At 39.1% G+C, this 12376-nt stretch overlaps 1 protein-coding gene across 5 annotated transcripts in view; it reads left to right on the top strand.

Annotated features, from left to right (window-relative positions):
• Positions 1-9209, top strand: part of RUFY1 (RUN and FYVE domain containing 1) — a 37168-nt gene extending 27959 nt beyond the window's left edge. For all 5 annotated transcript variants that reach the window (XM_039486345.1, XM_039486344.1, XM_039486346.1 and 2 more), the window contains exons 10-18: positions 243-359; positions 1123-1290; positions 3232-3329; positions 4516-4635; positions 5508-5637; positions 6659-6753; positions 7095-7143; positions 7309-7386; positions 8360-9209. In XM_039486345.1, coding sequence (XP_039342279.1) covers positions 243-359; positions 1123-1290; positions 3232-3329; positions 4516-4635; positions 5508-5637; positions 6659-6753; positions 7095-7143; positions 7309-7386; positions 8360-8503 — 999 coding nt within the window. In that variant the 3' untranslated portion in view covers positions 8504-9209. The remainder of the gene's footprint in view (positions 1-242; positions 360-1122; positions 1291-3231; positions 3330-4515; positions 4636-5507; positions 5638-6658; positions 6754-7094; positions 7144-7308; positions 7387-8359) is intronic.
• Positions 9210-12376: the final 3167 nt, after the last annotated feature.

Raw genomic sequence — 12376 nt, 5'->3', positions numbered from 1 at the left:
GCAAATGTTTTTTTTAAAAGGGGGTGAAGTATCTTCAAAAGCACTGGACATTTAAAAACCTCAGTACTAATATTTTATTTTTGAGAAGTCATTTTAATATGACTATCTGATTAGATATAAGGTCAATTCTGTGCAATCACAGGAAATAATTTTATATTAAAAGAATGAATAGAAATATATTATGTCCTATAACCAAATTATAAGCAAACTTCAAAAACAACTTTTCCTAATGTTTCATGTAGGTAACAATACAGGATACAAAAATAGAACTGGATACCTATAAACAGTCACGCCAAGGTCTGGATGAAATGTACAGTGATGTCTGGAAGCAGTTGAAAGAGGAAAAAAAAATTAGGATGGTGAGGATACTACATGGCAGAGGGTGAAATGGAAGATTGTGGTTTTTTGTCTTTATTTTTAGTGTTTTAACATAAGCATGTAATATGAAAATGCTGTGGATTGCTTGAATCCAGGCTCCTTGCTGCACAGTGGATTTTCAAGCATCTTTCTCACAATAGCTTAAACAGATGGACAGCAACAGTCCATAAAGAAAACAAAACGGAGCTCATGGAAAGTTAAGAATTAAGTCCTCCTCTTGTTTGCTAGACTGTTGAAATGAATACTGTATTTAACTTTTTTTTTTAAATTGTCAATGCAAAAAAGCAACTTTTTTTTTCTTTGCAGTCATGCATTGTTGAGACTTACAACAGTCAGCTCTCAGGTGGAGCATTCTCTCAGCAGTTATGGACTGGCTGGATTAAGAGCCCTTTGCTTCATTTCAGACTTTCAGCTCCTGTAGCCAGTCCCTACCTGGAAAGAAATTCCCAGAATGGAGAAGACTGACTTTTAAACATTCAATTCTACTGTCTAGAGCAGGACTGCAAATAAAATAAAGTAGCAGAATGCTGAGAGTTAGAATATACTGTGTGCTGCTCTCCTTCTTACCATTCTTACTAACTTACTCATATTGTGTTGTTTGGGCTGTTTGTCTCATTACATATAAAATAACATTATTCCTTAGACATAATACACAGACAAGTGTTATGTAGGTTTAGCATGTTAGAAATTTCTTACACATGATGCATGTCCTATATAGCAATAACTAGGAAATCTCCTTCTAAGGAACTAGAGAAAGAATTGGAGCTGCAGATTGGAATGAAAACAGAAATGGAAATTGCCATGAAACTTCTGGAAAAAGATACTCATGAAAAACAGGACACTTTGGTTGCTCTTCGCCAACAGTTGGAAGAAGTTAAAGCTATTAATTTGCAGATGTTTCACAAATCCCAGGTAAATGTATCAGATTTGTAGATGGAGAGAAGTAAAAATGTCTTGCTACTTGGTAATCATACACGTTTTCCTTGTTGCAAGTATACAGTTATCTTTGTTGCAAACTCTCATGTATGTTGTATCAATCTGTGTTGGATAGTCTTACTATTAAATAATCCTCTCAGAAGTCCTTCCATAACACCTATCTTTAACCTTTCCTTTCACAGCTTTCTCTTACCAGATGTCATGAGTCTTTATTGTAGGTTGTGTAGACATTGTAAATTATTATATAAATTCCCTTTTGGAATACCATTTGATACTCTCAAGGGAATGTACTAAAAAAATCAGTTAGTTTCTTGTTGTACAGGGGGAGAATAAGGTCCCAGGAGTCTTAACTATTGGTCCTTTGTTCAAGCCAGTAGACTACTTAAGTTCAGTTCCTTGGAGCAGATGGGGCTATAAGATCAAACTGGTGATGGAAGTTACTTGCATTCTGCAGGGTGGAAAAATAGAATCCCCTAGGTTCTGTTCCCTACTCTCTTACTGACTTCCTATGTGACATTAGGTAAGTCATATACTTCCTGTTTCCTCAAAATGGATATAATACTGATCTACCACAGGAGTATTATGAAGATTCCTTGATGTCTGTAAAGCAATTGAAAACATTAAGATGAAAGGTGCTATAGAAGTGTAAGTTAGCCAACAAAAACTTGCAGGTGCAAATGAATATTTACACACACAGTCTAATAACAGTGAGCTTTATTTCCACTAGTGAGGTACTTTTTAGTTTGTTCATCTGTTCATTTAATTTTTAATTGTACCTAGGCTTTCACCACCCTGTGTCTCTTCATATACTCCTACTTCCAATGCTACATATGCATCTTCCTGTTCTGGTCTGACATTTGCCCTGTCTCAGCTTCTACATATACATCTTCACTTCCTCTTTCTTTAAGCACCATCACTGATCTCTTTAACTTACCCTCCATGTTCATCCAACCTGATCACTTCATTTCCTCTGAGTGTTTATTTCTAAAAAGAGAAGCTTTTGATTGTGCTGAATTTTTACTTACATAAAAGCAGGTGCGGGTCTCTTATCTTATTTTGAAATACCATGGTCCAATTAATAGCTCTTATGCCTTTTCTCATCCTGCCCAAGTAGCCCTTTAAAAATTGTGTGGTGCTTGTGTTTTTTCACTTCTCCCTTAACACAGATTTGAGAGATGGTATGTGACTGTTGGCTCCCAAAGGAGAAACGGGGGTGTTCCTCTTTCACATTTTAACTTCTTCAGTACTATTCTAGCTGGTGATATAACTAAAATCAAATACTGACTCAAGATCCTTGAATCAGTCCTATCCTTTTCTTAAGTCTTTTTTTTTTTTTTAAGGTATGCCAACGGTAGTTATATATCCCTTTAATTCTCCTTATCTCCTAATATATCCCTTTAACTACTGTCCTCTTCCTTTCCTCACAACCTCTAATGTTCTCAATCCTCCATAATCTCCTCTGCCTTCAGTTGCCTGATCTCAAGAACCCCTCCTATGCCAGCTCCCTGACCTTTGCTCTCCCATTACTCCCTCTAGTACACCGCTACCCCGATATAATGCGGCCCGATATAACATGAATTCAGATATAATGCAGTTAAGCTGTGCTCCGGCAGGGCAGGGCTGCGCACTCCGGTGGGTCAAAGCAAGTTCGATATAACGCGGTTTCACCTATAACGCGGCAAGATTTTTTGGCTCCCAAGGACAGCGTTATATTGGGGTAGAGGTGTACATCAAAAGAGAGAACACCATTTAATACATCTTGCCCTTTTCAGTTTTCTTCTTACTGCATCAAATTCTTCAAAATATCATTGATTTTCTTTCTCGAGCACTAAACCTTTGGCTCTAAACGTTATTATTTTGGTTATACTTTGGAATATTAAAGAATGTATGTGAAATTGTTCACATTTCTTCTTACAGAATTCAGAGAGCTCACTGCAACAGAAAAAAGAAACAATATCCTCTTTTGAAGGAAAAACAAATCAAATGATGTCTACTATGAAACAAATGGAAGAGAGGTGATATTTACAAACTCTTAAAAAGGCGATGCTGGAAAAAGAATATTGCATGAACTTCTAATATTCTTGTATATTATAGAAGCCTCGGTAGTGCCTGCATAGTTAAGACTTGGTTGAGCTTTTTCAATGAAAACAGGACTAAGATCCCTCCATTTCACACTTCAAGTGGCTGAATTTAGTCTCCACATTTACCACAGTTAATGTTCATGGGATCCTTTGAATTTTCTGTTCTGCCTATTTCATAAAATACTTGGTAACTCTTCTAGACAACACTATTAAAATCACCCTGTCTTGAAGTGTAGCCATCAATGTATTACTTTCTTTTGCCTTCAAATAGACACACCTTGAACTCCAAACTTCAGGCACTTCCACACGATCACCATATACTGGAAATAAAAATACCTGTATATAGAAATCTAAAACTTAATCAGTTACTCTCCTTATTTGGCGTAACCATACATTGAGAGAAGCTGTGACGGGTCGGAAACTATCCACTGCCTACATCTGTTCCCATAGGCTGCCTCCCTGGCCCAGCTTCACAGCCCCCTCCTCCCGAGCTCCAGTCTTTGCAGCCATCCCCAGACAGTCTGTGACAGGGGCCACGACGGAGGCAGCACTGAATGAGACCATTCTGATGGACCTGAGCAGGGGGCAGGGAAACTACATGATCGGGACAAGTGTGATGGGGGTTCCCTGTGGCTGCCCCAACACAGATCCACTTCTCCCCACGTTGCAGAGCACTGACTGCTAAATTTTGCCCCTCCACTCCCTCCTCCTTCCCTGCCCCCCCCCCAACCCTGCACAGCCTCCAAGTATCCACACTACACCCTCATCTCCTGTACAGGTCCAGGCTCGCCCTCTGACCTCCCCTTTGTGCACATTTTCTCTTTCTGCCCCCTCCACCCTCATACATATAGATCTGTCCCACACCACAACAATCACTGCATGTGTAAATGTATTGTCTGTATGCTGAGTTAAGGCATACATCCTATGTGGCTGACTTAGGGCTTCCACAGAAACTGTTGCTTTTTAAATGTCCTATTGCTGTGCATTCAGATTCTCAGTTGTACCACTGTAGAAAAATGGGTGCAATAGAATTTTTTTAAAGGAAAGAATTGTGCGTACTTAAGTAATATTTTTGTGCATTGATTATAATAAATGCATTGCATGCCTTATTTTGCTTTAGGTTGCAGCATGCAGAACAGGCTAGGCAGGTAGCAGAAGGAAAAAATAACAAGATGAAGCAAGAGTTTGGTGGTAGAATTGAGACTCTGCAGCAACAACTCTCCCAGGTGGACAATCAATGGTACTTTTTTTTTTACTTCTATAATACTTAATATAAAGATGAAAAATTATTTTTTTTGTTTTAAGATTTGTTTCTTCTCTATTAGTGCTAAAGAGTGATAGATAACTAGTTCTTTATGGATGGTAAGTTATTTGCAGTTAACTTTATGTATGTACGCAGGTAAGATGGTGAGTGGATGCTTTATTAATAAATGAAAAACTTGCATGCTTTGCCCTTTAATAACAAGGCTATGCATGATTAACTTATTTAGCATCAGGGTGTGTGCTAGGTCCTCTGCAGACATAAAATTAGACCCAAAAGGCTTACAGTCTTAATGGAAAACATTCAGACAAGGGAAGGGATTCAATGTGACATGTTGATTTATGGGACACTATCTTGCTCCTCCCCAGGACACATCCTGTTCTCAAATCTGGTCTGATTCACTTTTAGAGTCAGTGCTCAACTAGAGAAACAATCTCTTGCTGTATTAAAAGAGTCTGGAATTTAATACCAAATGCATCTCGCACTGTGCTGCTGATTCTTATCAAAGTCTTTCCAGGATTTCACCAATGGGGCTATGTGCATGTGCTCTCAATTGTAATGTTTTGTATGTTCAGTTATTTATACATAAGCAGTCAAATACACACCTAACTGAATAAAAACTCCACAACTCATGAAACCCACTGTCTTGGCTGCTCCTTCCTTACTGTGAGCAAAGGGAAAAAAATGTTTAATATAATTATTGATCTCTGTACTGCTAAAACAGGTCTCTCCCCCTTCCCAGGGCAATGTTTCCAGTTTTGCCCTGGATTGCACAAGTGCTCCTGTCCTTCCTTTTTCCTAAAACTCTTTATAAAAACAGCCTCTGTTACAACCAAAGCTATTTTTAACAGCTCAATTCTGGAGAAGGAGTTAAAATCTGAAAAAGAACAGAGACAAACTTTGCAACGAGAGCTACATCAAGAGAAGGATACTACTAGTCTGCTAAAAACAGAACTGCAACAAATGGAAGGGTTGAAAAAGGTAAGTATTTTGGGAGAATGGTGAGTGGTTAGCGTGGAAAGTCAACAGAAGCTATGCAAATATTTCCCACCTTTGCTTCAATAGTTAATTTCTATAGACTCCCCCCCCCCCCATTGCGCACTTGTGAAAGTGGTTACAAGAAAATGGCCAACATTGAACTAACTTTGTGCTAGAAAATGCAAATAGGAGGAGCTTGGGGTCAGCATATTATAAAAGAAAGGTGAATTGATATTCTAAACGAAGGTTTCAGTGGTGAATATTTCAAACTAAAATGAGTGGACTAATTCTACAAGTTTTCAAATCTTCTGTGCTTCTTAAAATCACTTTCTACAAATCCTCATTCTTTACATTAAAATGACTCTTACACTTGCAGCAACCCACTCCCCGGTGTGCATTTGGTATTCGTTGTATTTATTTTAAGTGCTGGAGGAGCAAAGCATACATTAATAAGATTGTAAGCCCCTTGGGGCAGGGACAGTCTTTTTGTTCTGTGTTTGTACAGCACCTAAAACAACGGGATCCTGTTATATAACTATGGCTCTTAGGTGCTAAGGCAGTATAAAAAATAGAGGCATGTGCACTGCATATTCACTGAATAATGCTTGCACCATTGGCCAACTGGCTGGTTTATGCCACATATGCTAGTTTACTCTCACAGAGATTGCAAAGACCTGAAAAAATCTCTTCACCTCCCTTGTATTTGTATAATCAGTTTAAAAACTTGCCCATGATACATAAAGTGCATACCATTTAGATCTGAACAGGTTAACAACATAAACCCAGTAAAAGCAAGATCCTAAAGTTCCAGAATAGGTATCTAGCTTTGTACAAAGTTAATATATCATAAATTCCTCAGTATGTTGGGTTGATTTATTTAGGACCCACTTATATAAGGTCAGGTGTTTGGGGGGTGGTTTTTGGTTTGGTTTTTTTAACTGCAAAAAACCCTCTAATTCTTCACACTGGTGAAGATGCTCAGCATTCACGTTCTTATTCAGAGCATTCCGTGTATTAATTATAGGAACTGCGAAAATTGCAAGATGAGAAGCAGCAGTTAGAGAAGGTCTGTGAAGAACAGGAACAGGCTCTGCAAGAAATGGGACTACACCTTAGCCAGTAAGTTCCAATAATTTCAGAACTATGTAGATAAATTAAGTTGGATTTTCAAACTATTAACATATGCAACAATTAAAGAGCATCCAGTGACATCAATCAGAAGCGCGAATGTTAGAAAAGGAAGGATGAGTGTGGAGAAAGTAGATACAAAAGTTTGGGCAACCTGTGCATGTGTGTCTTATCCATTTGCTTCAGTGGTGCTATTTACACACAAGGATTGCGGGATTGGGACTTTTCCCCTCCCCTTCATTCCAGCTAAACTCTGTTGCATTTTTTCTGTAAATAGCTGCCTTTTATCTCATGTTAAAATGAGAAGTAATTTCTTAATTGATCTTTTCTAGATCCAAACTGAAGATGGAAGATATTAAGGAAGTAAATAAAGCACTAAAGGTACTGTATACTTCATGAAAATGTAAGTTAAGTATTGTACATCTTTCATTTTAGATGACCTCATACTGCAGGTAACTCCCAAACCACCTTCAACTTCAAATCCTTTCTCCAAGTAATTCATAACTGAATTGATCTTTCTTGCATATGTGATTGTTTTTATTTTAGGGCCATACCTGGCTAAAAGATGATGAAGCAACCCACTGTAAACAATGTGAGAAGGACTTCTCCATTTCAAGAAGAAAGGTAGTGGTGTTCAGTGGATAACTATGAAGAATGCCCCTTTTTTTTTTAAAGCAATAAATGAAAGAGAATTGTGACTTGTGGGAGGTGCACACAGGATCAAGTGACCCTCCAGCAGCCGGCCTGGGCGGGGAGAGGAAGGGGCAGGGCCAGAGCCTCTTCCAGCCATGCTGACCAGGATGCTGCCTGGTGCAGCGCAGTGTCCCAGCTGACTGGGAGCACACCTGGGGCTCAGCTTCTGGGGACAGTGGCCAGACGAGCTGGAGCCCCTCCGGCATGCTCAGTTGGCTCCTGTCCCTAGAAGTCAAGCCTGGGCAGGGAGCAGGCTGCCGGCGCTCCCTGCCCAGGCTCAGCTCTGGGGACAGGAGCCAACTCTGAGCATGCTGGGGAGGGTGGGGTAGGGCTGCTCTGATTCACTCAGCCACTTTCCCAGAAGCCACGCCAGGGCGGGAAGCAGCCCACTGCAGCCAGGCACTCTCCCAGGCAGCTGCTGTGCTGTGCTGCACTGGGCAGCATCCAGGAGTGGCTCCGGGGCCTGGCTGCTAGGGAGAGCAGCCAAACATGCCAGGGGAAGCTAGCGCAGTGGGAGGACAGAGGCCCCCTTCCCCCAGGTCCAACAGCTAACATGCCTGCCATTGAGAAACTTGGGTTCAATTCCCATTGTGGTTTCCTTTTCTAACCAGCAAGAACTGGAAGTGCTAAAAGGCAGTTTTTTAGTTCCTGAAAGAATGAATGTCTCAAGATGCATGACCCGCTTCTGGCTAAGCAGCTGTGATGACAGCCTCCAGATTGAATTCTGTATAGTCCTTAAGTGGAAGAAAGTGGATCCTTGATGTGGGGAGGGTGGAGGCTCAGGAAACCATGGATGGTGCCAGCAGGAGCTTATCACAATTTGCTAATAGCCTGCTGTAGTTAAAGATTAAGCTGTGCAGTTTGTGCTTACTCAACCCTAATTATGTTTTAAACTGTCTTGTAGCATCACTGTAGAAACTGTGGTGACATCTTTTGCAACACTTGTTCCAGCAATGAACTTGCACTGCCATCTTACCCTAAACCTGTGCGTGTTTGTGATACATGTCACACTTTACTGCTTCAGAGATGTTCATCTACTGCTTCCTAATGCTTCAGTTGTTTCAAGAGGACCATTCTAAGCTTGGAGAAGGAGCCATGAATTTTTTTAAAACTCTGACTTCCAGTATCCCTTGTGCAGAAGAAAACATCTCTTTAGATTTCAACACTTTCCATTCTAGAACAGGTCAAGTAATAATTTAAAAGATATAAAGGTATTTATAGGAATTATGAAAGCTAATGTTTTGCCAATATATTTCATAATGAAATCAAGTAGGAGAAATAAAAAATCATATAATTTAAAATGTGCTCAACATGCTGAAACTTTGAAGTGCGAATTCACTTTTCTGAATTTTATAAAAAACTATTTTCTTTATTTAAAACTTTGTACTTCACATTTGTACATCTGACCTCTTAAAAAAAATCACTGATTTTTTTCTGCACACTGTAACCTCATGGTTCTAACGACTCACTTTTAATATTCTCCAGATTATATTATGTTGGTTATGTACAGTTTTATAGGTGACCAAAGTAAGTTGAACATGGAAAAACAGTCAACCTTCCACATGTATAAATGAATGTGCCTTCACTATATACTTCAAAGTAAAAATAGCATATAGACTATACTTGTTTCTAAAGCACTTATGAATACAATAGTGATTATGCAATAAAGTCTTTGTTAAACTATGAAAATGAGATATTTAGTCTTAACACTGTTCCATTTTTTCTTGAAAATAAATAGCAATGAGTAAAATCAAGCATGTAATCTTTGAAAGATTTTCATTTGGCAAAACAAAATACTACTCCTCGTTTGTAGAGAATATAAAGCAAGAAGAAGACACTTTTTTAAAGTAACTGAGTGTAGTAGAACTGAAGTACTGTGTAGTATAAAAAAGCAATGCAAACTAAGAGCAAAGAAGCAAGAGAATGTATACATAGAAAAAAACATCCTAACATTCTGGGAAAAATCAGCATCTGTTAAGAGAAACTTGAAACACCTACACAGAATGCAACTACCTCAAAGCACTCTGCATAAAGAAAAAGTGAAGAAACTGAACCTTGACACAAAATGTCCTCCATAATGGGGGAAATGGAGAAATTCCAGAACCAATGGCACTGCCCGTAACTTCTGAGTCTGTTAATAGGTTTTAGAATTTAAGGTGAAAAGGGACCATCATGATCATCTAGTCTGACCTCCTGCACATTGCAGACCACAGAACTTCTCTCTCTGAGTTACAGAAGTCTTAAAATCATGGATTAAAGACTTCAAGTTACAGAGAGTCCAATATTTACACCAGTTTAAACTTACACGTGACCCATGCATTAGCCTTTTTCACAGCTGCATCACATTGATGACTCAGTTATCCTGTGATCAACCAATACACTCAAGACTTTCTCCTCCTCTCACTTCCAAATGATACGTCCCCATCTTATAGCAAACATTCTTGTTAGTCCCTTGATGCATAACTTTGCACAATTAAATTTTATCCCATATTTATTACTCCAGTTTATGAGGTCATCCAGATCATTTTGTAGGATATTCTGGTTCTCCTCCATATTGGCTGTGTCATCTGCAGATTTTATTAGCACACTCCCACTAATAAAAATGTTAAATAAGATTTGTCCTAAGATTGATCCTTGAGGAATTCCACTAGTAACCTCCCTCCAGCCTGACAGTTCACCTTTAACCAGTTCTTTACCCACCTTTCAATTCTCCTGTTAGTTAAATTGGAGAAAATGGGGATTAATTTCCCATGTGGAACTGTATTGAATGCCTTTCTGAAATTCAGACACGTTCAGTCTACTTGCATTTCCTTTATCTAAAAAATCAGTGATCTCGAAGATCAGGTTGGTTTGGCACAATCTACCTTTTGTAAAACCATGTTGTATTTTATCCTAGTTACAGTTCACCTCTAACTAATCTTTCAAAATTTATTCCCAATATATTTGCATACTATTGAGGTCAAACTAACAGGCCTGTAGTTTCCCACATCTCTTTCCCCCCACCCCCTTCTTAAAAATAGAAGCTATAGTAACAATTCTCCAGTCATAGGGTATGATCCCCGAGTTTACAGATTCATTACAAATTCTTGCTATTGGGCTTGCAACTTCATATGCCAGTTTCTTTAATATTCTTAGATGGAGATTTTTCCGGGCCGTCTGATTTAGTCCCATTAAGCTGTTTGAGTTTGACTTCCACTCAGATGTGGTAATATCTACCTCCATATCTGTGTACCTATTAGTCACCGTGCCACTATCTCTAAACTGCCTCAGTTTTTAATAAGGCTAATGAAGAATGTATTTGTTTGGGTGCTCGGCCATACCTAGATTATTTTTAATCTCCATCCCACCCTCAGGGTTTAGCAGTCCCACTTCTTTCTTTGTTTTTTATTTATATGGCTAGAGAACCTTTTACTATTGATTTTAATTCCCTTTGCAAGATACAACTCTGTTTGGCTTTTGGCAGATCTCACTTTATTCCTACACTTTCTGACCTCCAAGAGGTAGCTTTCCTTGCTGATTCATTCCCATCTTCCATCCCTTCTGGCTTGCTCTTAATCACCCTGTTTGAGATGCTTGTTTATTATCCAGTTTGGTCTGCAACCCTTCCCTACAAATTTTTCCCCTTGCTTGGGATGCTGGCATCAGATACTTTGTCAAAATTGCAGAAACTAACTCTAAGCTTCCTCCACATTCAGATCCTTGAGTTCTTTGGTCTAGTCCATTTCCCTTAATTGTTTAAAGTTAGCCCTTTTGAAATCAAGGATGCTAGTTGCAGATCTATTTTTGTTTATCCTTCCATTTAGTTGAAACTAAATAAGCTCATGATCACTTGAACCAAGGTTGTCCCATACAAGCATACGATCCTCAGTACTCACCAATACCAAATCTAAAATGGCATCCTGTTGGTTCGGCGACTATTTGGTGAAGAAATCTGCCAGATATCATATCCAGGAAAAGCAGGGCCCTACTATTAGCAGTAGCACTTGTCCTCCAATCTATATCTAAACTTACTAATGCTTGAATATTCCCAGCAGTGATTACCTTATTGCTAATTGATAAACTCATCAATGTGTTGAATTTGGCTGTATAAAGGACACCTGTTGTGGGAATGGGTAGAAAAGAGAATGTAATTGTTGACAATGCCAATACCTTTATATCTGTTTTGCTGCCTTCAGTCATTTACTCACTAATAGAAAGTTGCCAGATCTCTTTTGAAGCTGTCTATGAATACCCACTTTTTCAGTACTAATTAAGAAGTTCACAGCTGAATAGGCGTATGCTATTTAGCGTAATGTTGCTTCAGTAAGATGGACTGCCAGAATTGATAGACTAGAGAGCTGTGTGGTTTTACACTACTTGAGGGTAAGAGAAAATGCTTTTTCTCCAAAACTAGCTTCACTTACATTGCTCTTTGTCTCTGGGCTACATTCTAGCCTTTTCCTGCTAATGACATAAAAGAATGAATAAAGAAAATACAAGGTATGCTACCAGGCAAGTTAGACCCACAACTGCAGAGCTATTTGGTGAGAAGGGTAAGGACTGGAAGAATAAAACTACCCTAAGACACAATGTTAGGTCAAGGATTCATCTTTTTCCTAATGTGGACTACTTCCCTATTAATATACCGTGTGCAGACTAACTCCCCTCCAGGCCCACATGACATCCTATTGGCAAGCACAGCAATTGATTACATGGAAATTAATTCTCTCCCAAGGGTATTTTAGAAGCTGGAACGAGCCAGTACTATGTGACTAGTCAATTCTGAACTGTCTCGCTACTAGTTGTGTTAGGTAGGCAGTGGAGGTGAGGTTCAATTAACTCTTTGAAGTGGTTTGATGCTCTGTTCTTTGCTGATCGTGCAGTTCTCGGATATTGAATGAGGACATTTGACTGCCCTAAGAAGCAGTGCCCTACCCATGGG

The sequence above is a fragment of the Mauremys reevesii genome, linkage group 8 (genome assembly GCF_016161935.1).
Source record: "Mauremys reevesii isolate NIE-2019 linkage group 8, ASM1616193v1, whole genome shotgun sequence".
In the NCBI taxonomy this organism is placed as follows: Eukaryota; Metazoa; Chordata; order Testudines; family Geoemydidae; genus Mauremys; species Mauremys reevesii.
Note: the sequence above shows the minus strand (reverse complement) of the source record. Positions and strands in the feature narration are given on the sequence as shown.